General features: G+C 41.5%; 1 protein-coding gene across 9 annotated transcripts in view; it reads right to left on the reverse strand.

Moving 5' to 3' along the window:
* TBC1D4 (TBC1 domain family member 4) overlaps positions 1-18549 on the reverse strand; it is a 159255-nt gene that overhangs the window by 13302 nt on the left and 127404 nt on the right. For all 9 annotated transcript variants that reach the window (XM_073346866.2, XM_073346876.2, XM_073346840.2 and 6 more), the window contains 5 exons: positions 10757-10917; positions 9614-9823; positions 5055-5213; positions 4054-4212; positions 2560-2804 (listed from right to left, as the gene is read on the reverse strand). In XM_073346866.2, the coding sequence (XP_073202967.1) occupies positions 2560-2804; positions 4054-4212; positions 5055-5213; positions 9614-9823; positions 10757-10917 (934 nt within the window). The remainder of the gene's footprint in view (positions 1-2559; positions 2805-4053; positions 4213-5054; positions 5214-9613; positions 9824-10756; positions 10918-18549) is intronic.

The raw sequence follows: 18549 nt of genomic DNA on the forward strand, positions 1-18549 counted from the left end.
TTTGATGAATAAGCTGCAGCCTCAGGCCTATAGTTGCTTGGAATAGAGATTTGGATACACAACTGTCTCTGACCCAATGGAATACAATTGTATTTAATGTTAAAAAAGCAACTCTCAAATTATCAAGGCAGAGGTTTTTGGGGCCACAAAATTGTAAAAGGACAACAACTGGCCAAGAAAACCGAAACAATAAAAGTTCTGGAGGTTCTTGAGCTCCCAATGCATCCTGTCCAAACACATTTGTAAGTAAATGCTTTAAATGGAGGTATTTCCATAGTCTGGAAAAGGGCAAGCCAAATTGTTGCTGAAGATCTACAAATGGTTTCAATTCATCATGGTCAGTTAGCTGCAACATAGTCATAATTCCTCTCTCCATCAAATCTCTCCACATTAAGGTTTTGCCACTGATTTTAAGGCTAGGACTGCCTCTACATCGATGGAAGCAGAGCTTTCTAGCCAGTTTTGACCAAGCTTGCCCCACCTCTGGCATTGTGGGAGCTCTGGAGCCATCAAATCCATAATAATTGGATCCTACAATGCCTGAAAGGGAGAGAGGGTATACCAATTCTTGTTCAATCTAAACACAAGGTGTGGTCCGCATGGTCATCTTTACCAGCCACAAAGATGCCTGGCTTAACAAAAAGGATATGATAATTTTCCAAGTTGGGAAAACAAAAGCCTCCCAGACATTTATTTTAGGGATGTCCTGGAATATTTTTGGTGATCAGTATTCATAAATATTTCATATAAAAGGATTGCCATTGAAAGTCCTAATTTGAAAAAATGCCTTTGTGGGTATATCTGTCAAAGCATATGATTTCTGATTCCCACCCATTAATTTTATATCCTGAGAAGAATCCAAACTTATTAATGGTGTTTAGGTTAGGAATGGTAACCTTGGACTTAGATACAAATACAAGAGCATCATTCGCAGACAGAGTAGTTTTGTGCTCCGTTTGGCATACCCTGATGCCATGAATATGTTGATTTCCTCGGATGGCAATGGCTGAAGTTTCTGGAGCTAAATCAAATGGAAGAGGGAAAGAGGGCAGGCCTGCCTCATACCTCTCTGTAATGGAAAAGGGGTGGAAATAATACCATCGATAACTACCTTGGAAGTCGGGTTAGAGTATAAAAGTTTAATCCAAGCAATCAATTGGTTACCAAATGCAAACTTTGTTAACACATGAAAAAGATAGGCCCAGGCTATGTGGTCAAAGGGCTCTCAAGAAGCGACAGCTCAGGATTCTTTAGAATTTCCTGAAGCGGCAGTATCATCTGAGCTATGCTTGTTATGAAGGAAGCTACCTGATTCATGTGTATGATGTGTGAAAGACCTTTGGCCAGTCACATAGCAAGAGCTTTAGCCAAATTCTTAGCGTCACAACTGATTAAAGAAATAGGCCTGTAATTATTACATATTCCAAAATCTTTTCTAGATTGAGAAATAACTGAAATTACAGCTTCCCTTAGAGCAGACAGGAGAGTTTGCTCATGCTTGGCCTCATTGAACATTCAATAATCTAGGTGTTTAATTCAATTGGGAACTCATCTGTGCCAGAAGTCTTTCCAACCTTCATTTCCTTGATAGCCAGAGTTAGTTCTGCGATTTCTAGAGGAGCATCTAAACGTTCCTTCAAACAGTCAGGACTGTGACAGAGACAATCCACTAAAAAAGTTATCTAGGGCGGATTACCTCCAGGTAAATAAATATAGTTTTGAATAAAACTTTTGAAATAGTTTATTAATGTCTGTTGTATATCATTGATTGCTACTATTGTGATTAGCGGCAACATCATCAAACAAAATAAAGCAAACATAACCTTTTGGGACAGAAGTTTGTTGATTTCATATCTTAGATTGATGAGGGACCTGGAGTTTCTCTGGGGAGGGCGCACAAGGATAGTCTACATCAAAGACCTTAATTTCCTTCAAAAATGTATCAATTCTATGTTGTCCCCATTTCTTTTGAAAGGTGGCTTAAGAGATGATACAGCCTCTGATGAAGGCTTTAAAGGCTTCCCAAAGTGAAACAGCAGTGGGGGCGCGTTTGGTTTTTTTTTTTAAATTCTAAACCCTGCTGGATAGAATTAACAAAATGATGTAACAAACAGGAGCGAGGCCTTTAATCTTCACCTTTTAGTTGAGGGTTTCCTTGTTTTTACTCATTCTCTGCGTGAAGGCAGGGGCCAGCAGACAGATAAAAATGATCATGGTTTATATGGGGTTTGGAGAGTGGTTGCTTTTGCTTTGTTTTTTGAGGGGAGGGCAGAAAAATGAGCAGGAAAGGAAGGGATGAAAAGAAAAAGCACAGGTCCCAAATGGAAGAGTATCACGATTTGTGATGGGAAGAACTTTACAACTCTTAAGATTCATTTATCTACTTCTAAATGAGAAAAGAAGAGAGATGTTTGGCAAGGTTAACTATATGCATTTTACTCACCTCTAGCACTTATCATAACAAACTGCAACTTTCCAAGTATTAGAACAGGCACAGCCCCTAGGAAACCCTACAGCAGATTCAAGTTTAGTTTGTTTTAGGAGAAAGGACCAACTTACCTGTAGTGACATCATGTCTGGCCTGTACTGTTTACGGAAGCCAAGATCATACATGAGGAATTTCAGCATTTCAAAGGCTTGCTCCTCACTCATGTGTAGAAGCAGTACTCCAGCCACAAAGCTGATACCTTGGCAATAACCCACTTCCTTGTCCAGCAAAGAATAAGCTTTCAGGAGATTAAAGAGTGACAGCTGCCCTGCTCCCAGCTGGGTAGAGAAGTAAGGATGTGTAGGGAATGTCCTGCCTGATGTAAAAATAAAAATAAATAAATAAATAAATATTAAAAAAAAAAAAAAAGAGGTATTTAATTCTCAGTTCTCTTTTCTAGAGAGAAGAAACCCATAAAACTCCTCTCCTCTGTATTTGTAGAAGTTTCTCTTATCACGCCTTCCCAGAACATATCCTTAGAATTGGATTTAAATTATGAAACAAAATTTGGATAGTTGGTCATACTTTCTGACTAGGGCAATATCAAAGCTGTACTGAATAAAACCATATCTTGGGTAGTTCTAGGGCACCCATTGCTGCTGTATCTAAGCACTGGATAGTTGTTTGTTATACACTTGATTTATTTTTATTTTATTTTTTTATTTATGAAACAGAAAAAAAAATAGAAGTTCTGGAACCTATTATTTCCCCCCCAAAGTTGTACTATAGCTACTTCAGGTTAGGGCTAGGTTCAAGCTGCAGGATCCAATACTTTCTAGTTCAGTAGCACCGAGTTTCCAATCAGGATCAGGCCCCATTGTGCTAGATTCTATACAAACACACAGAAAGATAGCCCCTTACAATCTAAGACAACTGACATACGAGAGGGTGGGAGAGGAGAGAGGAGGAGGATCAATTTCATGCATTTGTAATTTTTAAAAAACAGAGTAAATAAAGTAACACCTGAATTCATGTTCTCCAAGAATAATTATTCTTAATGTTACCCTGATCTCCTCTCTCCCTTTTTCCCTTCATTTTTATTTGCTTTTCTGTCATCTCCCTCCAACCATTACTGACTGATCCATTGCTTTCTCATAAGTCAGCCAGCCTACATAGCCCTGTCCTCTCTTCACACAGCTCTGTTTTTCTTTTCATCCTTCAGGTGAAATCCTACCCCAACTGAAGTCACAGTGAATTTTACCACTGACTTCAACAGTGCCAGAATAATATCCTTCAAGTTTGTGGTTCACTCCTGCTCCACTCCAGTCCATTTTCTTCCTGCTCTGCAGTTACCCATGAATTTGATGAGTGCAATTTTGCAGGCTAAGTGTCTCCCATTGCAGACATGGTATGCATACAGCACAAACTAAAGGTGCAGGAGTGTTTGGCAAAGACAACACCGAAGGCAGCCTAGACAGAACATATGTTAATGCACAGTAGCATCTTTGTTTCTGTACCAACATGAAACAACCCAAAACTTAAACTAAAAACCAACGTTTTCCATTCACCTCAGCAATAGGACACAAAGTACACTTTAGAGCATCTATCAACCACCACAAAAGTACCTAGATCTACAAGGATAGCATGTTGCTGAGCTGTCAGCTGTTTCAAGAGTTCTTTGTACGAGATGTCAGGAGGTTGTTGTTTGCTTGGCAGTCCATGTCTTACGCGATGTTGTACAGCTAGAAATTGCCAAATTTCTCCCCGGCGGCTTTTTGGTACACCTAAAATCAGAGGAGAGAGAAAACGAATGCCCTGAGCAGCTGAACAGTGTGAAAGCTTTTATCCATAATAGTGACTTCTGTTTTATAAAGATAATGTCATACAATGCATTATAACTAAGGTTCCTAACTTGAAGGTTGAGAACCACGATAAAGACTTAATCTATATGTACCTCACAATAATAGTATAGTCCTTTTGTCTCCATGTATTGGCTAGTTCACATAGAGGTTTATAAGTCTACTACTGACTTCAAGCTAATGCTTAAACAACAAAGGCTCATGATTTTAGGCCCAGATATCTCAGATTCAATTCCCAACTGGGGCATTGTGTTACAAGGGGTAACCCATATGGGAATTGTTAGGGTGAGCTTCCATAGCCAAATGTGTAACCCACACTGATGAACTGTGGCCCTCTGTCCCCTGTCTAGTGACTAGTCCACGTATAAAGGTTTATGAGTCTGCTACAGCCTTGAGCCAAGGAACTGGAATCTTTGTCTCAGAGTAGAGGTTCCTGCTTTTAAATCCAGAGGCCCTGGGAGAAATCCCCACCAATGCTAACCTACCTCGGGACATCACCTTAGATACAGTAGTACAGCTATGTAATCATTCACTTGATCTTTCTGCAGCACTGTTTCAATATATTGTAGGCACAACAGAATCAGTATATGTTCTCATTGCACAACAGTTAGTTGGTGTTGGGGAAAAAAGGCAACGGGCAATTTTTACCGATTTGGTGCCACTGGAACAAGCTTACTGAAGGTAGATTTGGTATAAATAATCTTAAAGACTGAACAAAAAAAGTCTCCCAAATGCCCCAGACAAAACACATCCTACATAATAAATACCTTCTTTCAGAGTGGTATGAATATCCTCCATTTCACATCTGATTTTGGCTCTGCAGTTTAACAACTTCTTATCCCAGATATTTATGACATCTTTCTGACATGTACCAACTTCAAGGTAGTCCAATTTAACTTTTCTTGATTGGAGTTCATCTCTGCTTGCTGGAATATAGAACATGATGAAGAGTATATCAGAGATCATATCAGAAATCAAATATCTCAATACAGCCAATGTAGTATCCAGAATCTCTCTTCTGTTACTGCATAGGACACTTTGAGTCAATGGACAAATAATAGGAGACTGACTTTAAATTAACTGTTGGGCTATACCTCTATTGACACATATGACTCAGATTGCTGAATCAAGAATATGATAAAGTCACAAACCAATGTACAAGAAACATAAAAGAAATCAGATGTGTTTCCTCCCCTTCCCACAACTGCTCCTTCTCTTAACTTTAGCAAAGCTTTGCTGAGTGAAATGACTATTCCACAACAGAATCCTTATAATTCTTAAACCAATGTTGATGGAATGAACAAAGGATCATCTTTCCATATTTCAAAAGACATGATCCGGAGTTCTGCTGATGATGGAAAGGTATTATCAGATGACTTTCTGTGGCTAAATGTTGACATCTCAGCAACAAACAATCGTGCAAAGTGATTTATCAGATAATTTTTACTTTATGTATATTGCACATTAAAATAACTTCAGTGTGAGAAACCTCAGACTTTGAATGCTCCTTCTGGAGCTGCAAGAGCTTTGGTGAAGTCTTTTTAGGAAACTTCTCTTTTAAAAGACAAAGTCAAGATCATTATCATTATGTGGTCCCACCAGCTACACTGTTCATAGTGGTCCTAATAGATCATGACAGTTTTAAATAGATACTTCGCACAGCAATGGGGTTCTTATTTTAGTATCCTTTCCCCTTAACACCATTGCTCAGAGTCACAATGCAGGACAGCAGAAAGTTATAAGAGTTTTTAATCTCCTTGACTAAGGTGCACCATTTGGTGAATCCAGTCTGATGCTCTACCACCTAATCTTCTCATTAGGTCCTGCTTTATGCTCATTTCTTCTAGCAACTCCTGGAGACTAACTTTTCTAGAAGAGCTGTCAGGTAATTCTGGATTTTCATGGAGGCTGAATTTCGATTTCTACCTGGGAATGTCACAGTAGCTCTTTTACTGTGCATTTGTTAGGAAGTGGAGGGTTTAATGCACACACTATGCTACTGATGTTGAGATTTAACCCACATGCAGTTCCAGAGTCCAATTGTTGCAAATAGTCTTTGATAATCATTTGAGCAGGTTACTTACTGCATTATTGCACAATATGATCCCTCAAGGATTCCAATAACTAAGTTTCACACATTTACCATGATCACTGTTGGAAGTAAGTTTACATGGTTCACTGAGGACCCATGATTTTTTCCCCAGATCAGAGTGATACAAACCAACACTGGGGATTCTATGGGAACACAGGACTTGCAAATCCAAATCAGACCCTCTGTCCCTCAAACTAGCTACCCTATTTCCAGAAATGGCCAATACCCGATGCTTCAGTGAAAAGTGGAAGAAACCCATGACAAGCCTCAGTTAATTAGGACACGTAGAGGATCAGAAATTAAATGTCTAGGCCATTCCACAAGTCTAGTTGCTGAGTATCCTTAAGTGCTTTATAATTTGTCCTCATCTTTATCTGACTGACAAGGGCCCAATAAAAAATTCTTGTAATTATTTGTATTGTGGTAGTGTCTAGGGGACCCAGTAGCTTTGTGCTAGGCACGAAGCATTTAGGAGAGCTCCTACTTCAATGAGCTTCAATCTAAACTTGGATATTACACCTGGTTTTTTTTAAAAGTTACCTTTAGGGAACAACGGTTGTTCTTCAAAGGCAAAAAAACCCACTGATTTTTTTAATGCAAACTGTTGCATAAATGCAAGACCATAAGAATGTGAAATGCCTGTACTGCCAAAAAGGCATTCGATTCTGGCACCCTTATTACACTGAGTACTACTTTGCTCCGCAGGTAGTCCCACTGCATGTGGAGTAAGGTACTACTCAGTGACAATAAGGGCAGAAAAATTAGATTTCTTATAGATTTAATTGCTTGCTACCATCTTATCTAAATTTTCCTGTTGTGAAATCACCTAGAAATATTGTGTTTTAAAAAAGTAGCCTTTAGCCACTATCAAAATTAAAGCAATAGGTATTTGCTTCACAAATCTTACCTTCTGCAGAACAAATAGCTATTAGCATTCAAGTTTCCTCGAAGGCACAAAGAACAGTGGGAGATAATCTGTTAATATTTTAATCAGTACATTTAATACAACACATTCGCAGATAAGAATTGCTGAGAGCTATTTCATAAAGGGGTGGAAGTTGCATATGAAAAACAAAGCAATAATCAGTGCAATGAATATACAATTAAGAATCAGGCTGCCACTAGAGGTTTCAGCCCTTTCTGGGTTTACATTTTCTCAAGTCTGTAATGGACTGTAGTGTTGGGATACCAATCACCACTTGAATCAAGGTGTAATAATGAAATACCCTACTAGCTTTAATGTGCGTCAGCTTTCAATAGGTGCTTTCAACACAATATCACATGCTTGGACTATAATATCTCAACCAAACAAATGCAAAATTAATATGGAGACTGGGAAAGTTTCCAGAACAACCTATACCTTGTTTCAAGTCATCTCGTCTCCTCTAACACTAGGTAACCAGTGCCTAGGTTCCTTAAGCAAAGACACCTGCATTTACTTGGTGAGATTAAGTCCGATGTATTGGCAGCAATGCATTCTCAGCTGATAAATCTCCACAAGTCAGAGAACCCAGTGAGTTAAAAACTGGAATGCAGTTACACAGCACCCATCACTACACTGTTATTTTCTGGTTTTCACCAGGGAGACCAGACATGCACATTGAGTGTTAATCATTAACTAAGAAAGAGGCATTAGCTTTATGTTCTTTACTCTATAAACCACTTATTTCTTTAGCTGTTTTATCATTTGTTCTTGCAGAGGTCAGATTAGTTTCAAGTGTCTGGAATACCTGCAAGGTTTGAGATTTCAAGATACAAACAGCCCTTGCAGCAGTACAAAGAATCTAAAGGAATAACCATGTTCCCTACAAACCCCAACAGGCCTCTAGTATTTCTAGTAGTAGGCAAACTGGGAGGTAACACACTATGTGCTAAAGAAGTGTATTCAAGGGCATGCGTTTGCAGGCACATGGAAAGGCTTCTGCCATTTTTTCCTTCCACTCCCCTAGTATTCTTAGCATGGACTGGTGCTTATATGGTGCACTAAAGAAATGGAAGGTGGGCATGAGACTTTCACAAATGAGGATGGTAATGATATCTATGCTGAAAGAATCACACTGCAGCATAATGCCAGCCTCTGGAAAACTAAAGGTTTCACAGGACAACATATGCAAATTACCATTTGCAGTTTCTTTAGCGTAAAGGCACTAAGTGTAAATTAAATCTGTTTTGATTTCTACAAGTTTTACATTTAGACCAGGATGTTGACTACTACCTTTTGTAGAAGGAATCCTGAATAACAATGGTAAGACTCTTGGCCAAAAGGTGGATAAATGGGGGGAGGGGGGAGAAGGAGGGAGGGAGGGAGAGAGAGTGTCCAACTTTAGACGCTTATCAGGATCTGATTTTCATAAAGTGCTGAGCACTCGTCTTCTGAAAAATGAAGCACTTTTAGGATATTTTAAGTTGGGCACTCAAAATATTGAGGCAAAATACTAATTGCTTTTGAAAATTTAGGACCTTAATTACTTCTCTGGTAGAGTAAGAAAGACTGGAAAATATACAAGAAACATTTTGTTGGAACACCATATGTTTTTATGATTTATAACACCTATCTGGACAGTGCAATAGAAAATCATTCATTATCCTGTTGAAATGAGGCATGAAGGGACCAGTCCACCACTGTTTTAAGTATTCATGCCAGTTTGCTTTGAGATGAAAGAGGAATAAATCCTGTATGGTGGTCTGGTATTCCAGAAGCTGTTTGCCCAGGATATGTATTGTAATGGTTTGTATATATTTAGTATACACAAGTATGCTGAATCTTATTCTGACAGAAAGCATGTTTTTAAATTGCAAAACTGACATATAAAGCATGTACTTTTATAAAGAAGGGGAACTTGATGGAGAATGTGCTGCAGTATATGCTATATGTTTGCTTCACCTCATGAAAAGAGACTGTTTAAATCATGGAAGATTTCGCATCTATGCCTTTTTTTGACAATTCTTGCCATGAAAAGACCAGAACAGTAATTCATATGCCAGCTGTGTCATGTTTTAATATGACCAATCTTTTCAAGTGTTTTAATCACTAAACCAAGGAAAAACTGCAAGTTTTGCATGGAACAGCAGTGTTTCTAAGATTGTAAACCTCAGTCTTGCGCCAATTCTATTTCTGAAACTACTGCATAACTTATAACAGCACTGGCCCTGATTTTCAGCTGAAGTAAATGGGAGCTGCTTGTGGTCTGGGCCTCTGAAAACCAGGCCCAGTTGTTTCTCTGAGTGGCTAACCTTCCAGCTTCTGGTTTTCTTTTTCCATTCGAAGCAGTAGGATTTGTTGATGGATAGCTTTTCTCCACAGACTCTGCAACTCTTCCGATTTTTTCCTCCCGCCAGCCTTATCTGGGGCATCCTCATTTTGCAATATCAAAGAAAGAGGGTCCTCCTCCAAGGCTGGAGCAAGAGGGGACAGTGGCAACAATTCATTCCCCTCAAGCCCATCTGCAAAGAATCACATAACTATCACTGGAAATCCAGATTACATTGGCTATACATGCCACAGTGAAGACAGCAATTTCTATTGTCACATTCAGCAACAATGCACCTGATTAGAAGCGAAAACCACACGTTTCTAACAGTGAAGACAACATTTTAAATGAAGCATTAAAGTCAATGGCTATATTGAGAACCCCTCCACAAACTTCACTCCAAGTTACAAAGGGCAGTTTAATAGTTGACCACTCCCACTGCATCCTTATTACTTCTTTCTACAGTCAAGCTTGTTAACTGCCATAGTTTGCTATATGTTCCGCCTAGCAGAGAAGCCATGTTTTTCTGTCTGTTAACACACAGTATTTGTGCAATAAATCTATCAGTTCATCTACAACTGCTGAACTGAGAGAACTTCTGTAGTGGATCCACAGCTGTGAAGAGTGATATCGGAGCCATATTAACTAGTCAGAATTTTGAATTTTTAGAAGCGATTTCATGCATTAGTGCATTTAGGAGACCAGTAGATTAACTTCTAGAACTAAAAAAGAAAATAGGGAAGGGTGCTTAACATCCAGATTGTTTTCTGTTTGGGACAGAACACTGTCAAAATGCTCTTTTTAAAAAATAAATATTCTTGTGTCTTATGTAAGTAGGGTGTGGCAATATTTGCTGACAGATATTTTGATCACTTAAAGGCAGTTCTTGCAGTTTCTCTGCCCTTGATGACAACTATAGCAACATGCAATTAGTTTGCCTCTGCTGCTAGAAACACCAGTTCAAAACAAAGACTCAAAGTCACCCCAACGAGATATTTTCCAAATCTGGTTCAGCAAGTACGTTACAATGTTGCATTAAGTTGCTTCTCGTTAAACATCTACTTTTCTTTCCAGGAGTAACCAGCAATAGCATATGAACAGTCTGCTTTCTTTGAAGCCCACCGACCTCGATGCTGCATTGTTGAGGGAGATTTGTTCATGGGTGAAGCAACCCGCAGGAAGATTCGCTGCCGCCAGGAGATGCGGCGGGGGGTAAGAGTGACCCCGCTGGCATTTACAGACTCGTTGCTGCAGACGGACGAGGTCCTTTTCCTTCCCTCCCCATCACTGGAGGAAAACAAGCAGAGAGCACAACCAAAAAAAATCAGCTTGAAAACAAGTTGATAAAGGTTCATTTAGTACACAGAAACACACATGCATATGCTGGATCAGTGTTAGGTAGGCAAAGCAGATCATGATCACGGACCACAACCTGAACACAATTGCCAAATGATGCTCTGAAATTCACTCCAGACAGCAGGTAGAGTGAGTGCTTAACCTAGTGTTCAGAATTAAAGCTTATCTTTTTTTCAAAATTCCATTTGAAAAACTAAGAGACATTCCAGTGCAGCAAAATAAACTAATATTCAGCCTTCAAAAGGCTGCAATTTGTTTTCCCTTCAGCCTGAAGAGGATCTGATGCAACACATTGAGGTGAGGACATCGCTTGAGCACAAAACCCAACAACTCATTTAATTGGCAGGACAGACTAAAAGTAAGCAGGCTCATGAGCCCAAAGGTGGAAGTGCTTATGGCTTCAGCAACTCCCTCATGAATCATTCCCTCTTCTCACTCTTCAGGAGATGGCTGACAGTGACAGGGAACAAGGGGACAACTAGAGAGTGCTCCCCCTTTGCCCCCCACCACCTCACACTAAAGGGGGAGTCTGCATTCTGTACCAGCATTCCCAGCAGAAGGAGCAGAGGCCAGGAAAGCAGGGGAGAGAGATCCTGTCACAGTGCTCTAGAGGAGACTGATCTCACCCCCAACTGGCACGTAGAAATGGACCACAGGAAGCTGGCTGAGCAGATAATACTGATGGAGGAAGAGGCAGCAGAGAGCAAGGTGGAGCAGGAGATTAGAAGGAAGCTTTCCCCTGTGAGGTACAGCGTTCCCTCTAATTTTTCCCCACCCATGTGTGGAATGAATTTTGTTATGTGTGACATATGTGCACCAATACGGAGGTGATAACAAAATTCATCTGGCGGGGTGTGGGAGGGGACTCAAGGCTAGGGCAGAGGTGGCGAGGGCTCCAGCTGGGGGTGTGTGTTTTGGGAGTGGGGCCAGGGATGAGGGGCTTGGGTGCCGTGGGGCTCCCTGGGGCTACAGGGGGGAGAGAGAGGACTTCCCCCCCCCCAGCTCTCTCCCCACAGCAGCATCTGGGCAGGGGATGAGGGGGAGGCACCTGTCCCCCAGCCAGTCCAGGGTTGAGCTGGATCAGGACCGGGGGAGGGGTGTCGCAGCAGGTCCGGGGCTCGGGGAGAGGCATCTCTCCCTGCTGCAGCCCTGAGCGCCTGCGTGGCACTTAATAGGCAGCTGCACGGCTGCACAGCTTAGAAGGAACTTAGGTGAGGTAGTTATAATTGTCCACTATGGGGCTTAAACACCTCTCTCTAAAGCATCTGGCACTGGCCATTGCTGGAGACAAGGGGTAAAATTTTCAAAAGCACTTAAGTCAAGTAGGAACTCAAGTCCTGTTGAATTTCATTATTTGAAAGTTTTACCCAGGACACTGAACCAAACAAACCACTGGTTGAATCCATGAGGGCAGTGACTATATCCAGCTCTGTTCTTAAAAAAAAATCTTGGCTGACTCTGTTGCAACTGATCCATCCCTGCACTCCTTCCATGGCTCAGCATGTGGCAGTTACACTGGCCTGCAGACACCTACAGCTTCATTTACAGAAGGCAGATGTACAAGTCAAACAAATCTTTACCAATCCTAATTATTTAGGCAGAATACTGCTTGGACAAAGCACTTGCAGTAGCAGCTGATAAGGACAAATAGCACCAGCCATCCCCAAATGGACCTGAGACAACCCTTAACCACAGAGGTATGACTACACTCCTGGAATAGGCTGCTGGAACACATTCAGCAGAGGAAGAAGGGGTAAAATGGACCATTTATCTCAAAGAAGTGATGGGGTTTCTGTACTATATGGAAGTCCTCTAAAAGGGGGATGCCAGAGATTTGCCTGTGCTTGCCAGAGGATTACCATGTACTCTGTTAGGGTTCAGTTGCAGCACCTCAGGTCTGTGATGTATAAGAATCTGAGATATTCGTTCCTAAAGGAGGTGGGTGGCACTCACTGGAGTTTCTCAAAGAACACCTGCATAGGACTCTGGTTTACAGAAAGTCTGCAGTCCTTTAACAGTGCTTTACCCCACACTGCCATCTGGGAAAGACGGCCACCAAAGCCTCAATACTAAGATAAAATTAAAAGGGTGTATTTTAGAGGTTTACAAAGCTAGCAGGGCAATGTCACAGGTAACTATCACTGCACGCTCAACCAGTGGGATGACAATGCATCAGGAAGACAGGTTGAAAGTGTCAAATGAGGAATACTGCAAGGCTGCAACTTTATCATAACAGGTTGTCAGGACACTACAGAACATTGCATCTATAGATGCAGCTTTTGGCAGGAAAGTTCTAAAAGAACCAGAACTTTTCATGCCCCCAGGACCTACAGTACTTATATAATTTTGTTAATCCTCCATGGGTACTGCTGCTACAGACTCCTGGATCTATAGAAAAGGGAGGGCTGACAGATCAACAAGTGCTCACTATGATATTTAGGAAGTAAGTCTGTAACGGAATGTTACAACAATTTGCATCTCTGACCTCTCAACTGGTAAAAAAAGAGAAAGCATACAAGTGAGCTAGACTATGTCATATTAAAAGCTACAGTTATGTTAGCTATGTTGCCCTAAGCAACATGCTGAATCAAGGTCACATATGTACCTTCATCAGAGCCAGTTCTGGTCTTTGGAAAACTTCAGTTTACTGAACTTTAAAACAGAATGATTATGCGGTTTATCATCTGAACAGAAGGACCACATTAAGTCTGTATGTACCCAATCTATCCTGTTTTTTGTTTTGTCTGCCAATTCATGGACTGCAGGTTCAACAGAGATTTAGCACCAGTTGGGAAACTCTTCTATTGAATATCGTAAGCTGAACAATGATCCATTGTAAAAGCTAGGATTAGCTTTTGGATTAGCTAGTGCCACATCCTACCACAATAACACTGAAAAATCCCAGTTTTTATCTTTCTGTGGCCCAATAGTTGCCTTACACATTTTCTGTGGATAATAAAAGAAGGAATACTATTTCTATTATATACAACTACAGAGAATGTTATGTGAATACTAATCTAAATGAGGTGATGAAAAGAGTAGTCTGAAAATCATGACATGTAACTGCAGAAGATACAATTCATTTTGGGCCAAAATCTGCTCGCTTTATGAGAGTGTCAATGGGACAAGTCATGCAGGTAAAGCACTAGGATTTGGGTCTATTAATTAATTTGGTACAGAGGGATTACTAAGGATGCAAACTACAATCACTATTTACATTTATTCAAATGTTTGCATCATGCATTAGAAAAATCAAGCTCAATCATTACAAATCTTACAAAAATGTAACCTTGAGAACAAGAAAAGAAGCATAACCTCTTCTTTTTATCATTCTTTATACAAATAATAAAACCAAAACCATTATTCTAGCACAAGCCCTCAGAAGGGGGATGCAGTTTGGGGACATACAATTCTGGGGCAAGTGACTGAGAAGAAAAAAGTGAAACAACACCAGTGTTTTATTTTCAGTATTTAATATGTATAGAAAAATTAGAGGTGGAGAGATAGCTACCACACATTTTAGTCTATGGTTTAATATCGCATCTTTCTGACCTTCAGTATGTACAATGTGATGAGTTACTTGTGCTTCACTGGTTGTTTCTCTATAGACAAACATGGCTACCATTATGTACTTCACACAATAAGTCTCACATCCTTGGACATTTAAGATAAGTTGGTAATTATGCATTATCTTCCAAAATTCCCCTGTAATTTTGAATGACTATCTTAGTTCCTCATTTCCTTTTCCAAAAACAATTGACTATTGTAGAGGTAGTTGGTGTCAGACTTATGCACACAGCTTGAAGCATACAATGGGATACACGTGGCTATTTAAAAAAGTGTGAGGGATTATCAGAAAAAATATTCTAAATAAACTAAAAACAAACAAGCCATAAAATAGAGTGTCTTGAAATTTCTTAAATTTTACTTTGATAGTTTGCCTCTCTGAGCTAAGAGGACCTAAATTTAAAGTCTGATCTGAAAGGTATGTAAGGCTGTATTACAGGGTAACAGGAAAAGTAAGTAACCCACACCTCAAACAAACATTAATGTTATTTATAAGCTCCACCACTAAGATGAGCAGATGGAACCAAAAGCTGGCCAAGATGGATGCAGAAATGGTCATACCAGCTCTACCATATGTTCCCAAACTTTCAAGTATATGGTGATAGATTTCTATACAACTATCTTAGGTATTGCTAAAAACATTCAACTCAGTATCTAGGCCTAGTGGGCTGCGTTCTGCTCTCAGTTACACTAATGAAAATCCAGATTAGCTAATTTCAGAGGAGTTACTTCAGATGTGTACTAGCCCAAAACTTTAGTACCTAGGTAAGGCAGGTGCATGCTGGAGGTCAGAGGATCAATAGCACTATAGTCACCCCACTCTGAACTCAGTGGACAGCCAAACATTAACTCCCAGCTCCCCTCAGAGGGAGAAGTTGTCCAGGCATGGATATAGATGCTAATGGGTAGGGCCCTACCAAATTCACATCTGTGAAAAATGCATCACGGACCGTGAAATCTGGTCTTCCCTGTGAAATGTGTCTTTTGTGTACTTTTACCCTATACTATACAGACTTCACAGGGGAGACCAGCGTTTCTCAGACTGGGGGTCCTGCCCAAAAGGAAGTCATGGGGGGGAGGGGAGGAGGTTGCAGTATTGCCACCCTTATTTCTGTGTTGCTCCCTACAGAGTTGGTGACTGGAGAGCGACGGTTGTTGGCCGGGTGCCCAGCTCTGAAGGCAGTAGCGCAGAAGTAAGAATGGCAATACCATACCATGCCACCCTTACTTCTGCACTGCCTTCAGAGCTAGGATCCCGGCCAGCAGCCACCGCTCTCTGGCTGCCCAGCTCTGAAGGCAGCGCTGCTGCCAGCAGCAGTGTAGAAGTAAGGGTGGCAGTACCATGACCCCCCTACAATAACATTGTAACCTCCCCCAAAAAAACCTCTTTTGCATCAGGACCCCCACAGTTACAACAGCCTGAAATTTCAGATTTAAGCATCTGAAATCATGAAATATGACCATGAAATTGACCAAAACGGACCATGAATTTGGTAGGGCCCTACTGATGGCAGTATGGCTCCAGAGACTCTGCTGCTATGGGGGCAACAACAGGCCAGCCACCAGCACGGAGAACTGAAGCACCAGGTCTTTGCAGCTACCAGGGTTGGGAAGCACTATCCTTACCTCTGATCCAGCAAACTGAATGTCTACCTGAGGGGAAAATTCAAAGGAGTCTTCCAAGGCTTTATCACAGGAGGGTACCATTGGGCAAACATTTCTACAGGCTAGAAAGCTTATACAGGTTCTACTAATATCCCTCCTCATAAAAACACTAAGGGTGATCACTGTAGTTCTAATTTCAGATTATGCTTAGTCAATAAGCATCTGTTAGGAAGAAAAACTTTTCATCAGACACAGAGAGGGGAAAAAAAAAAAAAAAAAAAAGATTTGTTGCATGTCACAAACCGGGAAGAATTAGTAGGGGAAGCAAAAGTGGATGGGAACCTGGGAGGCAGTGACCATGAGATGATCGAGTTCAGGATCCTGACACAAGAAAGAAAGGAAAGCAGCAGAATACGGTCCCTGGACTTCAAAAAGGCAGACTTTGACTCCCTGCGGGAACTGATGGGCAAGATCCCCTGGGAGAATAACACTAGGGGGAAAGGAGTCCAGGAGAGCTGGCTGTATTTTAAAGAAGCCGTATTGAGGTTACAAGGACAAACCATCCCGATTTGTAGAAAGAATAGTAAATATGGCAGGCGACCAGCTTGGCTTAACGGTGAAATCCTTGCTGATCTTAAACACAAAAAAGAGGCTTACAAGAAGTGGAAGATTGGACAAATGACCAGGGATGAGTATATAAATATTGCTCGGGCATGCAGGAGTGAAATCAGGAAGGCTAAATCACATCTGGAGTTGCAGCTAGCGAGGGATGTTAAGAGTAACAAGAAGGGTTTCTTCAGGTATGTTGGCAATAAGAAAAAAGCCAAGGAAAGTGTGGGCCCCTTACTAAATGAGGGAGGCAACCTAGTGACAGAGGATGTGGAAAAAGCTAATGTACTCAATGCTTTTTTTGCCTCTGTCTTCACGAACAAGGTCAGCTCCCAGACTACTGCACTGGGCACCACAGCATGGGGAGGAGGTGGCCAGCCCTCTGTGAAGGAAGTAGTAGTTCGGGACTATTTAGAAAAACTGGACGTGCACAAGTCCATGGGGCCGGATGCACTGCATCTGAGAGTGCTAAAGGAGTTGGCAGATGTGATTGCAGAGCCATTGGCCATTATCTTTGAAAACTCATGGCGATCGGGGGAAGTCCCGGAAGACTGGAAAAAGGCTAATGTAGTGCCCATCTTTAAAAAAGGGAAGAAGGAGGATCCTGGGAACTACAGGCCGGTCAGCCTCACCTCAGTCCCCGGAAAAATCATGGAGCATGTCCTCAAGGAATCAATTCTGAAGCACTTAGAGGAGAGGAAAGCGATCAGGAACAGTCAGCATGGATTCACCAAGGGAAAATCTAATCCAATATAATCTAATTGCCTTCTATGATGAGATAACTGGTTCTGTGGGTGAAGGGAAAGCAGTGGATGTGTTATTCCTCGACTTTAGCAAAGCTTTTTACACGATCTTCCACAGTATTCTTGTCAGCAAGTTAAAGAAGTATGGGCTGGATGGATGCACTACAAGGTGGGTAGAAAGCTGGCTAGATTGTCGGGCTCAACGGGTAGTGATCAGTGGCTCCATGTCTAGTTGGCAGCTGGTATCTAGCGGAGTGCCCCAAGGGTCGGTCCTGGGGCCGGTTTTGTTCAATATCTTCATTAATAATCTGCAGGATGGTGTGGATTGCACCCTCAGCAAGTTTGCAGATGACACTAAACTGGGAGGAGTGGTAGATACGCTGGAGGGTAGGGATAGGATACAGAGGGCCCTAGACAAATTGGAGGATTGGGCCGAAAGAAATCTGATGAGGTTCAACAAGGACAAATGCAGAGTCCTGCACTTAGGACGGAAGAATCCCATGCACCGCTACAGACTAGGGACCGAATGGCTAGGCAGCAGTTCTGCAGAGAAGGACCTAGGGGTGACAGTGGACGAGAAGCGGGATATGAGTCAACAGTGTGCCCTTGTTGCCAAGAAGGCCAATGGCATTTTGGGGTGTATAAGTAGGGGCACTGCCAGCCGATTGAGAGACGTGATCGTTCCCCCCTATTTGACATTGGTGAGGCCTCATCTGGAGTACTGTGTCCAGTTTTGGGCCCCACGCTACAAGAAGGATGTGGAGAAATTGGAGAGAGTCCAGCGAAGGGCAACAAAAATGATTAGGGGTCTGGAACACATGACTTATGAGGAGAGGGTGAGAGAACTGGGATTGTTTAGTCTGCGGAAGAGAAGAATGAGGGGGGATTTGATAGCTGCTTTTAACTACCTGAAAGGTAGATCCAAAGAGGATGGATCTAGACTATTCTCGGTGATAGCAGATGACAGGACAAGGAGTAATGGTCTCAAGTTGCAGTGGGGGAGATTTAGGTTGGATATTAGGAAAACCTTTTCACTAGG

Source organism: Lepidochelys kempii, chromosome 1, assembly GCF_965140285.1.
Source record: "Lepidochelys kempii isolate rLepKem1 chromosome 1, rLepKem1.hap1, whole genome shotgun sequence".
NCBI classification, from domain to species: Eukaryota; Metazoa; Chordata; order Testudines; family Cheloniidae; genus Lepidochelys; species Lepidochelys kempii.